The following is a 14,849-nucleotide window of genomic DNA, read 5'->3' as shown; positions in this document are numbered from 1 at the left end:
AAAAAACCCATAATAAAAATTCCTAAGACTTAAATCAGTACAGATTTTTTTCATATTTAACTGTTGAAGTGATAGTACAAATCAGGTAAACAAACGTCTCCCCCATCTCTGAGGCTTTTCAGCATAACCTGAAGGTACAAACAATTCTCATTTTATAGGGCTTTCTCTGCAACCCCTAAGTATCCAGAATTGCTGCAATTTGTGCCAGTCAACCTAGTTGCAAGAAAATGTTTCCCATCAGAAGTAAGGGACCGTACCCCTCATGTCTGACTTTACCGCTTTAAACCTCTATACCAACTACTACATACTTCGATGCATCACACCTGTCAAAAGCAAGTGGTTTCTGAACCCTGCTTTAAAGTGCTCATCCTCAGGCAGAGAGAATAAGAGCAATTTTCAAAAGGCAACAACAAAAGGCTGATACCGAGCCAAAGTGTTATGATTTTAATAGCCTCTCAAAGTAAACGAAGTAAACTAAATAAGTGCAAAAAAGACTGAAGTCATTAAGCATATGACAATTTGAGGGGGATAAAAAGAATGATTCGTTAATTTTCATTGCTAACTTTCATAGCAATAACATTAACAAATATTAATACTGAAATGAGAGGGTCAGGAATGTTTTTGCTAAGTATTACAATTTAAAAAAATGCTAGAGGTACATGGTTTCTTGAGGTTCATTTACTTTGGATTTTGAAGAGTATAAGATATAAAAGGGAAACTTTGAACTTCTAGTTCCTCCAGAATATATTTATAGGTTAAGAAATATGAAACTAGAAAAATGCCAAGACACTTTACTTCCTGACATCACCAACATCTACCTTGTCCCTAATCATGCAAAAGATTTTTTTTTTCTTTTTGTTATCTTCTGCTTTACAGCTGAGCAAAGGTGCTGGTAACTAATATTACTAATTCCAAGAGCAATCTGCATTTTGGAAAAAAAATATATCATCGTATAAAGATTACTTAGCCCTAAATTCATTCTGTTTGTCCATTTATCCAGGGGAGTACTCGGCCACTTAAGTGACAAATTGCTTAAAAGAATGAACGAATATCAGGGATGAGTGTAAGTAGCACATCAATGTAGAATTCTGCTTTACACTGATTTCAGCTCTGAGATATAGTCTGTATCTTTGACTTGTATTCCCTATGCCTGCTTTTCCTTTCTATTATTTGTTTGGATGTTTTAAACATTTGTCTTCAATAGCCTCTCCTATTTTTGGAACTATCATATCACTAGTCATTGAATGACAACTCACAGGTTGGTAAACGAAGGGAAAAAGAAATCAAGGGTCAAACAAATTACTATTCTCCAACAAACAAATGTTCTTTGGAGGGGCACTCACCTGCAGCCACACCAAAAGTAAGATTGTTTCTTCAAAGAGTAATGAAAAAGCCCCACATCACTGCCCTACCAAGGGAGAAGGTTCCTATAACAGTGACGGCACTATGAATATTGATGGTGACAGAGGCCAGTCTATTGACGAAACAGGTGATTAATACACACTTGTGATAAATTTCTCCCAGTCCCAACGGCCTGGCATTGTTTTTTTTCCTGCTCTGGTTCACTGAGGAACTAGATGTTCTGCAGTTCCAAGGAACCAGACACCTCTCACAGATTTTCATGAGGGAATTACCTTGGGAACTGAGTTGGGTGGGAGAACCACATCTTAAACTTGACTTGCCAAATTTCCCTATTAGACAGGTCAGAATAAGTAATAAATATCAGGGATGTAGGTGACTAAAACATCCCCAGTACATATCTAGATCAGCTGCAGGGAGAGCACTCATTTGTCAAATTGAGTAACTTGACAGGTATACAAAGAGCAAATTATACAGTACAGAGCAATGTCTAGAAGACAGGCCATGCTGACTCGTTAAAAGCAATATTCTTATCGGCTACTAAATCAAGAATAGTTGATAAGCCTCAGATAATATTTGTTCAATATTATAAAAACCTAATGGTTAGATCCATGATTCTAGGTGATGCTACATTAAAAAGAAGTAATTCTGAATTCAGAAGCATGTAATACTTTGATCATACTGATATTAAATAATGATAAATTAATAATACAGGAAAAATGAAACTTTAAAAAGAAAAAAATGGAAGACCATTATACTGATCTGTGAAACAGAAAGGGTACATTTATTTTCCAGAACTAGTTATAAACCTTTTGACATTCTGATTGCTCTATTCCTTACGCAAGATTAAAGAAGAGGTATTGTACAGAGGAATTCGTTTAAGTTAAGGACTGACTAGATTTTAAAATTCTGAGAAGACAAGATTTGGGACTACAGACCATGCTGGGTTTGATTGGTTTTCATCCCCAAAACAACAAAATTAACCCCAGAGGAAATGATTGTTATGAACGAGGCAAAAACAAAAAACACATGTACAGTGACATATACCTTGGAGGCATTTTGTATATTTGATATTTCATTTGCATTTTTAGACAATGGAGTAACTCTTTGCTGGATGCACTAAAACATAAACACACCACTGAAGAAATCAGACTAGGAATTTCAGCATTCATGTGATGTTTCTGGAAGTCAAGGAAAGTAGCCAATTAAAAAATAACTCAAATACTGCTGCATTTTCATGTTCAGCAAGCATAATACAATTAATAACAGAATGACTTACCTGGGACTGGGCTCTTTCTTGAACTTAAGTTCTGAGAATCCACAATCTCTTCTGTTTGCCCATCTGCTTCTACCTCTACTTTGTTCTGAATCTCTTTTGCATCTTCACTAAGGCAAGTTCTTATGTTCTCGTCCTCTTCGAAGACTCTCTGGACTCCGGTGGGACCACTACCAGTATTAACACTAGTGGCAGCAGCAGGAACGATAACTGGTGTGGGAGGAGGAGAAGCTGGAGGAGTTGGAGGAGACGGAGAAAAGGAGGGAACTATCGAAGGGGTGATGGGAGTTGGGACACACTCCACTTTCATTTCTTCAGGGGGATTTTCCAAAATCTCCAATTCAAGAGTCAGTGGTAACACCTCCTGTTTTACTATTTCCACAATGCTTTCCGTGGCTAATTTTTCATTAACTCCATTCATTTCATTAATTAGGTTAGTACTAGAAATCAGTGGAATATCATTTGGTGCTACACTACAAGATTTCTTGCATATATCATCATCAATTTCATCTGTTGGTAAAGGATCTGATGCTTCTGTGCAAGATGTGGGGCTGGGAATAGGAACTGTGTCTTCTTTTGAGGAAGAGAGTTCACATCTGTCATCAATTGCAGTGGTGAATATTGGTTGGCTACTAAGAGCAACAGAGGTGGGAGAAGTAACTGTACTTCGAGCAAGTGGAGAAATAGCAGTAGGTGATGGAGGCAGAGGAAGCTCTGGTATGGACTCTATTGCAGTGATCTCAGACGTCGGGCCTGCTTGTTCTTTCTTCTCTCCACTAAGGGCTAGCCTAAGGACTGGGGAAGGAGTCTTTAACACTGGATCTGGTTTTGGCTTCTCTTCTGGGGAAGAAAAAAGAAAGCGATTTAAGAATAATTTTTGGATCAAAGATTATATTGTATTATTTGGGGATAATTCTTTTAATCTCTTATTCTAAAACATGAGCAGTGGAAGACAGATCAAAATATTATTTTGCCACTCCCCAAACACTGCATATTTCTTTTCTATTTTCTGTTACTACTTAACCTCCAACACATATAAAGTTTATTTTGAAGTAAGAGGAGTGAATTTACTAAATGATTATGTCAAGAATACAATGGAAAAATCTCATCAAAACTAAAAGGAAACAATTCTTGGGATGAGAATAGGGCTTTTCTTTAAGGTAGAGAGATCTTCTGTGTAAAATTTTTCTACCAAGGATACGCTATAGTGGCGAGACAGGACAGTTTAAGGGAAAATAGCTGGAGATTAAATTAGACACAGATATTATTTTTTGTTCTACATATTTCTGCATGGAGGGAGATTTTTATAAACAACTTGTATTACTTGCATAAAAAACTATTTCAAGAAAAATTACGGTGTCATTATTATCAGTGAAATCTATTATCAGGGAAATCAAGTTCCTGAACATAAAAATTCATCGAGATGTTAATTTAACTCATATTTCTTAAAAGAAGCATATAACTAGCAATAGTGTTAAGGAATAAAACCAGAGATTTATCTTATATCTTCAATAGTAAAAAAATACACATATATTCTTTAAAGAGAAACCAAAGTTAATATTCAGACTATTAAGTCCAATTTAAAAAAACACTTTACATGAGAATAATATATAAAACATGTGTCTACAAACAGACAGAGAAAGACTGAGAGTAAGAGCGATAAGTCAATAATCATAATAAAGGTACCAGGAAAATGAAAGAAATGCTAACTCATGAAAATTTCCATATTTTAAAATTCCAGGTAAACAAATATGTGATTCATGCCTAGGAAGATAAAATCAGAGGACACTTAGATTGTTCTGTTTAGGAAGTACAAGACTGGAAACCAAACAGGCTCCAGTGGTAAAAACAGATATTCATGAATATGTTCACCAAATGCAAACAAAAATTTTAAGCTCTGCTAAAAGACAAACTAAACTGAAAGGGACTTAACTTTCTCTGCCAAAAATCTTTATGTATCAGTGAAACTGAGTGTTTACAATAAATTTCAAGTAAGCCTGTCAGAGAAAATATGCTCATTAATCAGATAAACAGATGGCAAAATTAAACTGTTAAAGGCTAATTCATTCACTGCAACTACTTTTATTGGCTTTAAAATTCACTTCAATTGATGGGCTTAGCATCCAGTGTTTCCAAAACTCTGCCTATTTACTATAATGGAGAAATAAGGTCAATCGGTTCTCAAAGCCAAATACCTCAGACTAAGTTGCCTGGGCAATAGACAAAAACATTTCAAAGAAACACATCTATTATATTTAGTACATGTAATACGTATTTATTAAAATATCCCAAATGAATTTCCAATTCACTGGAAAAACTGCTACAAGGGTCACTTACATTATAAGATACCCCTTTTAAAGCACATCAGTATATTAACCACCCTTTATGACCACCGAATGAAACCTAGATGAATCAAACATTAGAAAAGAGCAAATCTCATATTAACAAGAGTATATCAATTCAATTATTAATTTATAAGAGTAAAAAAATCAAACAAAAGCAGACTTGTGAAACTTCTATATACTCTTTAGAAATATCTAACATTAATAAAGAAAACGAGAAACAAAATTTTAAAATTATTTTTGTGAGCTCCTTATTCTGAAATAAGTCCTTTAATGAATTTGTTATGGTTTTAATACAGAAAGCTAAAAGAAATAACAGATCACAAAGAACATTAGTTTTATTTCTCTAAGAACTTTTACTATTAAGAGTATGCTTTGAAGAGCCATGATAGTCTGAAATCTAATACAGTGCATTCAAAATGTTCATACTATTGGGCCATTTTCAGGAATCTGTGGGAATTTCATCTTGAATAATTTTTTTAAGAAAATAATCATTGAAGAGTGAGCAAAGACAGAGAGAGGTGTGGAGTATTTAAAGCAACAATGTTTATAAGAGCAAAAATAGGAAAATAAATTAAATGTCTATCAATAAGGGATTTGTTAAAGAAATAATGGCCTGGGAATATACTAGTATATTATTGCAATCATTTAAAATAAGCTTTTAAAAGAGTATTTAATGACACAGAAGGGTGTTTATAATAAAAGACACTTTTTAAACAAACAGGGCACAACTGCATGTAGAGAATAAACTACTGGTGAAAACAACAGCAAATATAATACTAACACAGATCCATATGAGAAAGCCTAGAGTTACACACACGCTACCATATGGATAATGAGACAGATAGTTTTTCTTTCTGCTTAACCAGTTTCTATAACGAAGGTCAAGAAGGTCAAATTTATAAAAAGGAAAAACTGCTCCCTTTATTCTCACAGGGTAGTGCAACCAATCTCCTAGATGGGCGCCCTTTGGTTGTCAGGAGCTAGAGAGGACAGAGTGTTACTATCACTTAGTGGGGAGAGGCCAGGAATGCTAAGTATTTTGCTATTTGAGGGACAGTCTCATTTGACAGAGAACAGTTTCATCCTAAATTTCCAAGGTGCCCTTACTGAGCTACACTGGTATAACAACTTGTTGAATTTACAACAGAATACCATTCATTGCACACCTACTCTGTATCAAGTGCTTTTAAAACCTACTAAGGCACAGGTAACTTTTATTTGTATTTAATTATACATACCATATCCCCAATACACTGGACTGAATGCACTTTTTCAAACATTGTTCAATCATTTAAGCTGTGTCTCTACACTATCAACACCAACTCAAAGTGTTAATTCACTCAACAGTCTTTCTATTGATATAAATCAAGTTGAGATCTTTCCTTTTTTATCAAGTACCAAAACAAATGGGAAATGACATATTTGTCTGAAAACTTGGTCTGCATGTAACTAGTCCAGCTGTGAACATCAGAAACAGAAATCCAGACCATTATGGCAGCTAATATTTTTTAAGCACTTAATATGAGCCAGGAAACATAAAATACCGTATATACTTAATGTCCTCTAAGTCTTATAATCACCAGTGGAATAAAAACTATCATGTTCCTAATTTACAGATAGGGTTTTAAAAGTTAAAAGTGCAAGAAACTGAAACTGATTTCAAATTCAAAATTCTTCCAATTCAGAGGGGGAAAGGCAGTACTATGGAAAAAGAAGTATTAAAGTGAATCAAACTAGTGGGAGACTTTGGGGATAAAATGGGATCCCAGTACAAACCATCAGTAATATTTCCATCAAGAAAGAAAAACCAATCTGAACGTAGAATACAGAATCTATTGTTTCTGAGGACAATGTAACAACTTTTCAAACAGTGTAGTTTTGTATCGTACTTTAATTTCAAAATGAATCTACAGTTAAGTAACTTTTTAAAATACTTTAACTATAAAAAAAATTATCTGAAAAATGATGAACCCTTTCTAATATTATTTGAATTACATACATTTAGTTTAAAAAAGAAAACTATTCTGAAAACTATTATACATATTGACAAGTTAAGGACAGAATTAAAAATAGAAAATCAGTATTATTGAGTTTTCTGGAGAATAGTTAGTACTAGAGGAAGAAAGCAGTAGTCCCAAAAAGTTACTGTAAGCCCTATGAAATATATCTAAAATGGAAGTTATTCTTTGATCAAGGTGAAGTGAAGTGAAGTCGCTCAGCCATGTCTGATTCTTTGTGACCTCATGGACTGTAGCCTACTAGGCTCCTCCATCCATGGGATTTTCCAGGCAAGAGTACAGGAGTGGATTGCCATTTCCTTCTCCAGAGGATCTTCCTGACCCAGGGATCGAACCCAGGTCTCCAGCACTGTAGGCAGACACTTCACCGTCTAAGCCACCAGGGAAGTCCAAGGTAATGTCAAACATTTTTTAATTCACCCAAACTCACATCAAACATCAACTTGAAATGCTGATTTCATTACTCAACTTTCAACTAGGCCTAAAAGAAAAAAATGAGAGGAAACAAAGAATTTTGCATTTCTTCTCTCGTAAATCAATGCCTAAATGTGACGAGATACACAGGTATCTCCTAATCCAAAAATCTTAGGTCAGAGCTACCACCATCAAAATATTATGAATTCTTAGTACCATACATCAATCTACAGAGAAAGCCAGCATAAAGAAAACATTTTAAGGCCTCTCTGCTTGGTAATTCTTAAGTATGTTTAGCATAATTATAACTAGCAAAAAAGATTCAGTTCAGTTTAGTTCAGTTCAGTCGCTCAGTCGTGTCCGACTCTTTGCGACCCCATGAATCAGAGCACGCCAGGCCTCCCTGTCCATCACCAACTCCTGGAGTTCACGCAAACCGCATCCATCGAGTTGGTGATGCCATCCAGCCATCTCATCCTCTGTCGTCCCCTTCTCCTCCTGCCCCCAATACCCCCCAGCATCAGAGTCTTTTCCAATGAGTCAACTCTTCCCATGAGGTGGCCAAAGTACTGGAGTTTCAGCTTTAGCATCAGTCCTTCCAAAGAACACCCAGGACTGATCTCCTTTAGAATGGACTGGTTGGATCTCCTTGCAATCCAAGGGACTGTCAAGAGTCTTCTCCAGCACCACAGTTCAAAAGCATCAATTCTTCGGCGCTCAGCCTTCTTTACAGTCCAACTCTCACAACCATCCGTGACCACTGGAAAATACATAGCCTTGACTAGACGCGCCTTTGTTGACAAAGTAATGTCTCTGCTTTTCAATATGCTATCTAGGTTGGTCATAACTTTGCTTCCAAGGAGTAAGCGTCTTTTAACTTCGTGGCTGCAATCATCATCTGCAGTGATTTTGGAGCCCAAAAGTCTGACACTGTTTCCCCATCTATTTCCCATGAAGTGATGGGACCAGATGCCATGATCTTCGTTTTCTGAATGTTGAGCTTTAAGCCAGCTTTTTCACTCTCCTCTTTCACTCTCATCAAGAGGCTTTTTAGTTCCTCTTCACTTTCTGCCATAAGGGTGGTGTCATCTGCATATCTGAGGTGATTGATATTTCTCCCGGCAATCTTGATTCCAACTTGTGCTTCTTCCAGCCCAGTGTTTCTCATGATGTACTCTGCATAGAAGTTCAATAAGCAGGGTGACAATATACAGCCTTGACGCACTCCTTTTCCTATTTGGAACCAGTCTGTTGTTCCATGTCCAGTTCTAACTGTTGCTTCCTGACCTGAGTATAGGTTTCTCAAGAGGCAGGTCAGGTGGTCTGGTATTCCCATCTCTTTCAGAATTTTCCACAGTTTATTGTGATCCACACAGTCAAAGGTTTTGGCATAGTCACTAAAGCAGAAATAGATGTTTTTTCTGGAACTCTCTTGCTTTTTCAATGACCATGCAAAAGAAATGACATCTTGAACCCTGAAAATTCTTAACTCAGACTGAAAGTAATCTGAATTACTCAAGACTGCTTGATCAATAGGAAGTAGCCTTCCACAATACCTACAAACTGCCCTCCTGCAAGGTGAATGGTTTTAACACTAAAAAATTTAACTTTAAACATGTTATGAGTCTCCAACTCTGAACACTGCTGAAAGTAGTATTTGACAGTGCAACTTGTAGAAGTATTCCAAAGATTTAGGATACGTTACTTATGTTGTGACTTAGAATTATTTCATTAAACAAAATTTAGGCTTGTCTATGTTCAATACTAGGCTACTGAATACTAAAGGGAAAGAATACCATACTACTTTCGCACACTATAAAATAACATCAAAACCATGCATTACAAGTTTGTGAGAGTGATTAACTTGTAGTCTAGTGAAAAAACAATAGTACTAAATACCTCCATTTTCATTATGTGCCAAACCCAAAGCTTTTTAAAGAATAATTTTTAAAAAGTACAGAAAGTACACATCAGCTACAGAATAATAGGTGTCTGGAAGAATAAATAATTCGAGAAAACAGAAAACACACAGGATTTTAATCATTCTTAGAATAAAGTCAGAAAGATTATAAAAGCATGAACATAGTAACCTGCTTCCCCCTGTACCTAGTGAATTCTCCCAATTTTAGCTGAAAGGTCAACCTAGATCCAACTATGCAGGAAAGAAGGAGAGGCTATGATATCCTACTTTCTGGCATGAGATTTTCCTTCAAGTTTTCTATTCTTAATCCAAAGGGTAATATGTGTACTCATTTCACCAAACATTTGGTCCCTTATGTCCAAGGTTAATAGGGGAGACTTTAGTATGATTCTGGACAATAATAATGGCTGTAATTTTGTTGCTGTTGTTCAGTCACTCAGTCATGTCCAACTCTTTGCAACCCCATGGACTGCAGCACAACAGGCTTATCTATCCTTCACCATCTCCCAGAGTTTGCTCAAATTCATCCATTGAGTCAGTGATGTCATCCAACCATCTCATCCTCTGTTGTTTCCCTTTCCTCCTGCCTTCAATCTTTCCCAGAATCAGGGTCTTTTCCAACTAGTCAGCTCTTCACATCAGGTGGCCAAAGTATTGGAGCTTTAGCTTCAGCATCAGTCCCTCCGAAGAATATTGCAGGTTGATTTCCTTTAGAATTGACTAGTTTGAACTCCATGCAGTCCAAAGGATTCTCAAGAGTCTTCTCCAACACCACAATTTGAAAATTTACCAGGCTGTAATTTACTAAGTGTTTTTCCAATGCTTGGTATGTCCCCATAACAACTCTATAAGGAAGCTATTCCTCATTCCATTTAGTAAATGAAGAAATTAAGATATTCAGCATAATAACTCATCAAGACCAAATACTACCAGATGCAGTCAGGATCTGAACTCAGTACTACCTTCAACTGAGGCTACAGAAGCCAAGCTTGTTAAGAAGTAACGTTTAATGTTTTTAAAAATAGTAAGATACACATGAACATGCTAAACTTACGAACAGAAATTGCTGTTCTGACAAAGCAATATATACATCGATTTATCTTCCTCAACCTTGTTCCGAAAAAATCCATTTAAGGCAGCTAAGCTTATACCTATAAATACACATTTGACAATGAGGCATTACCAAAATGTAGGAAAAACTTTTACTCATCGTACCATACCTACTTTACTTTCTTAGAGGTAGAACACTTTGATTTTCTATCTCAAAGCTTTGTTATAAAAGTGGGGATTCTAGATAATCCTCATGTTTTATTCTTACTTTTAAATGATGAGGCAACATAATTAAGTTTTCTAGAAAAAGAGACTAAAGGGAAGAGGGAGGAAAACAGTCGTGCACAAACCTTGCTTCTGGCCGCTCGCTGCAGTGACAGGGGTGCTGGCAGCAAGATGAGGGCTCTCCACAGTCCCATAGACCACAGGGCTGTGCTCGGGGACCTGGCTGGGCAGCTGCTGGGATTTGAAGTACAAAAAAGGGTGATAATGAGCGTGCGAACATAAAAACTAGCAACATGGAACCCAAGCAAGTGGGGAAGACAAAGGCAGGAGGTCACAAAATTTAAAACAAAAACAAACAAACAAGAAAAGCAAGGAAAAAGTATATAGGCCAGTTTAATAAATTCAAAAAGTATATGGGAAGACAAGGAAGGAAAGGAAAAGAGGCAGCAAGAAAGGGGGGAGGGGAAAGAGATGATTAATATTAACCATAGCAAGAGAAGACCGCGCAACAATTATTAGTACAATGCATTCTCCAGTGTTCCTTCTAAGGACAGACTTTCAACTTAACGACAGATGTCACATCTGAGAAGGAATTCAGCATCTTCTCAGTTAAGACCAATCGGAATTGGCCAACTTCATTTATAAATTACCTAGCAAAGTATTGATAGTTCATCAGTCAAAACCAGGACAAACAAAACATGATGGGTATTAAAACCAGTTACTGATTCAAGAAAACAATAGAGAATGGTGATTCTTATCATTTGTCCATATAATCATAGAGGTGAAATGCAACTTGGAAAGCCTTTAAAGGAACTTTCGCCTTAAAATGTCTTTAGATTCTGGGTCAAGGATGATATAGTCTCAGAGGCAGAAAGCTGAGTAAAATATCTGGCTTTTCACAGGTAAGAGAAAACCCTTCTTTGCACTCAGCCAGTATATGGAATGAAAATGTCCATCAAAATCCTAGCAGAGTAGGCTGAAAAACACTGCAGCCATGTTTCAACTTAGAGGGAACAAGAATTATACAAGAAAGAACAAGAACATTCAATCTACATCACATTCCAGTTAGGTATTTGTTCTGGACTTGAGGGTTACACAACAGCCACACAAGAAAGCAGTGTCTCTCCTCGGAGATCTAAGGTCAATTTTTCATAGCTATAATCGTCCACATCAAATTCTACCAGTGCTATCAGAGCAGAGCTCTCTGCACAATCTGACTTTTATTTTTTTGGAGGGTAGGGGGAAATTCGGGGTAGATAGGGCCACTTAAAAGTAGGAGTTTATGAAAAATATATTTGAATCAGTATGTCTCACAGAGTGTAGGAACATGAAATGAGTTCAAACATCTATTATTTATGATGTCATTTAACTAACTGCTTTTCATGATGTACAATGTGCATAATTTATGTAAGACTATACATGATGCGCAAAATAACATATAAAAACATAGAAAATAGTATTATTTCACTTCTTCATTATAAATCATGAAAGTACTCACATTCCACAATTTCTTCTAAATGAAGATCACTAAAATTATATTTCCATATGTAAAAAATGAAGAGTTTCTATTTTCAACTCTGAATCACTGACAAATGGATAGTAATACCGTGATTATTCTACTCTGAATTCTTAGTTCCAGTGGGAAAAATTTTTTATTATTAAAATTTAAAAGTTAGGAAGCAATCATAGCCGTAAGGGAAAATAAAGGTCACTCTTCTGTATTCACAGATGCGTGACCCACAGATATGCAGACTCGACTGTACTACTCATTTCACTTTTTAGACTTTTATAGACTTAAACATTTGCAGATTTTGCTATCTGTGGGGGTTCTGGAACCAATCCCCTGTGGATAAGGAGGGATGACTGTAGGGACTCAGTTGGATTTTATGGCTGAAAACAGCTCTAGAACAAAGGAAAGAGTCTATGTTATTTCAGTTCAGTTCAGTCGCTTAGTCGTGTCCGACTCTTCACGACCCCATGAATCGCGGCACGCCAGGCCTCCCTGTCCATCACCAACTCCTAGAGTTCACTCAGACTCAGGTCCATCGAGTCAGTGATGCCATCTAGCCATCTCATCCTCTGTCATCTTCTTTTCCTCCTGCCCCTAATCCCTCTCAGCATCAGAGTCTTTTCCAATCAGTCAACTCTTCGCATGAGGTGGCCAACGTACTGGAGTTTCAGCTTTAGCATTGTTCCTTCCAAAGAAGACCCAGGACTGATCTCCTTTAGGATGGACTGGTTGGATCTCCTTGCAGTTTGAGGGACTCTCAGGAGTCTTCTCCAACACCAGAGTTCAAAAGTATCAATTCTTCGGCGCTCAGCTTTCTTCACAGTCCAACTCTCACATCCATACATGACCACTGGAAAAACCATAGCCTTGACTAGACGGACCTTTGTTGGCAAAGTAATGTCTCTGCTTTTCAACACACTGTCTAGGTTGGTCATAACTTTCCTTCCAAGGAGTAAGTGTCTTTTAATTTCAAACATTTATTAAATAGTCATCTACATAACTCGGGAAAGAAAGATCTGTATACTGTGTCATGTTTACCAGAAAGAAATAAAATATTAACTATTTAAATAGTCTGGGAAATGAATAACCTATTGAGAAAAGGGTATCTGCTGAAAGAAGGTCACCAGAATAAATGACACATGGCGAAGGTGAGATTCTTAAGAGAGTAAAAGACTGATGGTATCTATAAGTATCCATAAATCTGTATAGATCAGAGTTTTTTCATCTAAGATTAAAATACCTTCAATCATATTAAATAGACAACTGCACAGACATTTTTCCATCAGCAATGTGCTAGGAAGATTTTATGTATAAAGATTTCTAAGAAAAGAGTGACTCATGGTTGGCTGGTTAACTCATAGTTCCAAATCCAGGTATCTAATACATAGACTCAGAATGCTAGGAAAGTACTCAGTTTCCATAGCTACTGACTTCCCTAGTGGTCCAATGGTAAAAACTTCAAGCTTTCAGTGCAGGGGACACAGGTTAGATTCCTGGTCAAGGAACTAAGATCTCACCTGCTGCTCTCTGCAGCCAAAAAAAAAAAAAAAGGTAATGCTCAGCTGTAAAATGAAAAGGAATCAAAGATCTTACAGTGTCATCCAACTTCAGCATTCTCTAAAGCCTCTGACAGGACTAAGAAAATAACACACTAATACACATCAATACTTTAATCTTGCTTCAGATTAATTTTAATTTAGAATAATCTAAAATTTTAGCTAATCTCAAGTTTCATCTCTTCCTAGGTAATGATCTACTCTGTTGAGAATATGTTTAAGGAATTTCAAAAGCACTGCATTTCATTCACTTTCACTATCGACAGGAGGGAAAATTTACAAAAATCAGTCTGAAAGATCAATTGGTGTCAAAATGTAAAATAACTCAATAAAGATGATCAGAGCCAGAAGATGAGGGTTGATTGGCAACATCACATTGCTGCAATAGTTCATGATTTATTTCATCACTAAATTCCCTCCCCACACCAAATTTTTCAAAACCAAAGTTCAAGCAGAAGAAAAAAAAATCTCACTTTTCAAACAGAGTGTTAAGGAAGCTTATTTACAGTAAGTTTGGCAAGATATCACACACTTGATAGTACCCAAAAAGTGAGTTCCCTTTATAAAGATTACTTGAGAATCTATTTTGTTAAAAATGTATACATTAAAGTATACATTGAAGTACTAGCCTGAAGGGAGAATGGTAGATGTGTGCCCACTGGAAGAATTCATTAAAAAAAAAAAATAGAATACAGCACGTGAAAGAGGTAACAGTATCTGGGACTGTCTTAAATGCCTCTTTGTACAGTTTAAAATCCATTTCTTTAGAGTACAGAAGATGGTAGGGTAAAAAAGAGTGAGCTCACCTCCTCTCACAAGCACATCAAAATCTCAACTGTCTATACAAAAACCACTGATGAAAAAGACTGGTGCCTACCAGAAAAGATCTATAATTAAAGATGTAAAGAAGGAACTGCCAGATGGGTAGCGGGGCAGACTCATGATATAACCAAATCCCATACCCTTGGGTGGGCAATGCACAAATGAGAGTGTTATACCGCAGAGGATTTCCAAGAGGAGTACGAGTGAGACTCCCCAGTCCAGGGGTCCTGCACCTAGAAGGTGAGACCCCAGAGCACGCAGCTTTGAAGGCCATTCTGGCTTAACTCTGGAAGCCCCATAGGACTGGGGGCAATAGAAACGCCACTCTTAAAGGGTGTACACAGAATCTTATA

At 36.7% G+C, this 14,849-nt stretch overlaps 1 protein-coding gene across 50 annotated transcripts in view; it reads right to left on the bottom strand.

Annotated features, from left to right (window-relative positions):
* EIF4G3 (eukaryotic translation initiation factor 4 gamma 3) overlaps positions 1 to 14,849 on the bottom strand; it is a 356,271-nt gene that overhangs the window by 119,800 nt on the left and 221,622 nt on the right. For 30 of the 50 annotated variants that reach the window (XM_060410690.1, XM_060410702.1, XM_060410710.1 and 27 more), the window contains 2 exons: positions 10,734 to 10,842; positions 2,639 to 3,475 (listed from right to left, as the gene is read on the bottom strand). In XM_060410690.1, coding sequence (XP_060266673.1) covers positions 2,639 to 3,475; positions 10,734 to 10,842 — 946 coding nt within the window. The remainder of the gene's footprint in view (positions 1 to 2,638; positions 3,476 to 10,733; positions 10,843 to 14,849) is intronic. The other 20 variants (XM_042244658.2, XM_060410703.1, XM_060410696.1 and 17 more) reach the window with 1 other exon arrangement.

Source organism: Ovis aries, chromosome 2 (assembly GCF_016772045.2).
Source record: "Ovis aries strain OAR_USU_Benz2616 breed Rambouillet chromosome 2, ARS-UI_Ramb_v3.0, whole genome shotgun sequence".
NCBI classification, from domain to species: Eukaryota; Metazoa; Chordata; class Mammalia; order Artiodactyla; family Bovidae; genus Ovis; species Ovis aries.
This window is presented reverse-complemented; position numbering and strand designations above follow the sequence as displayed.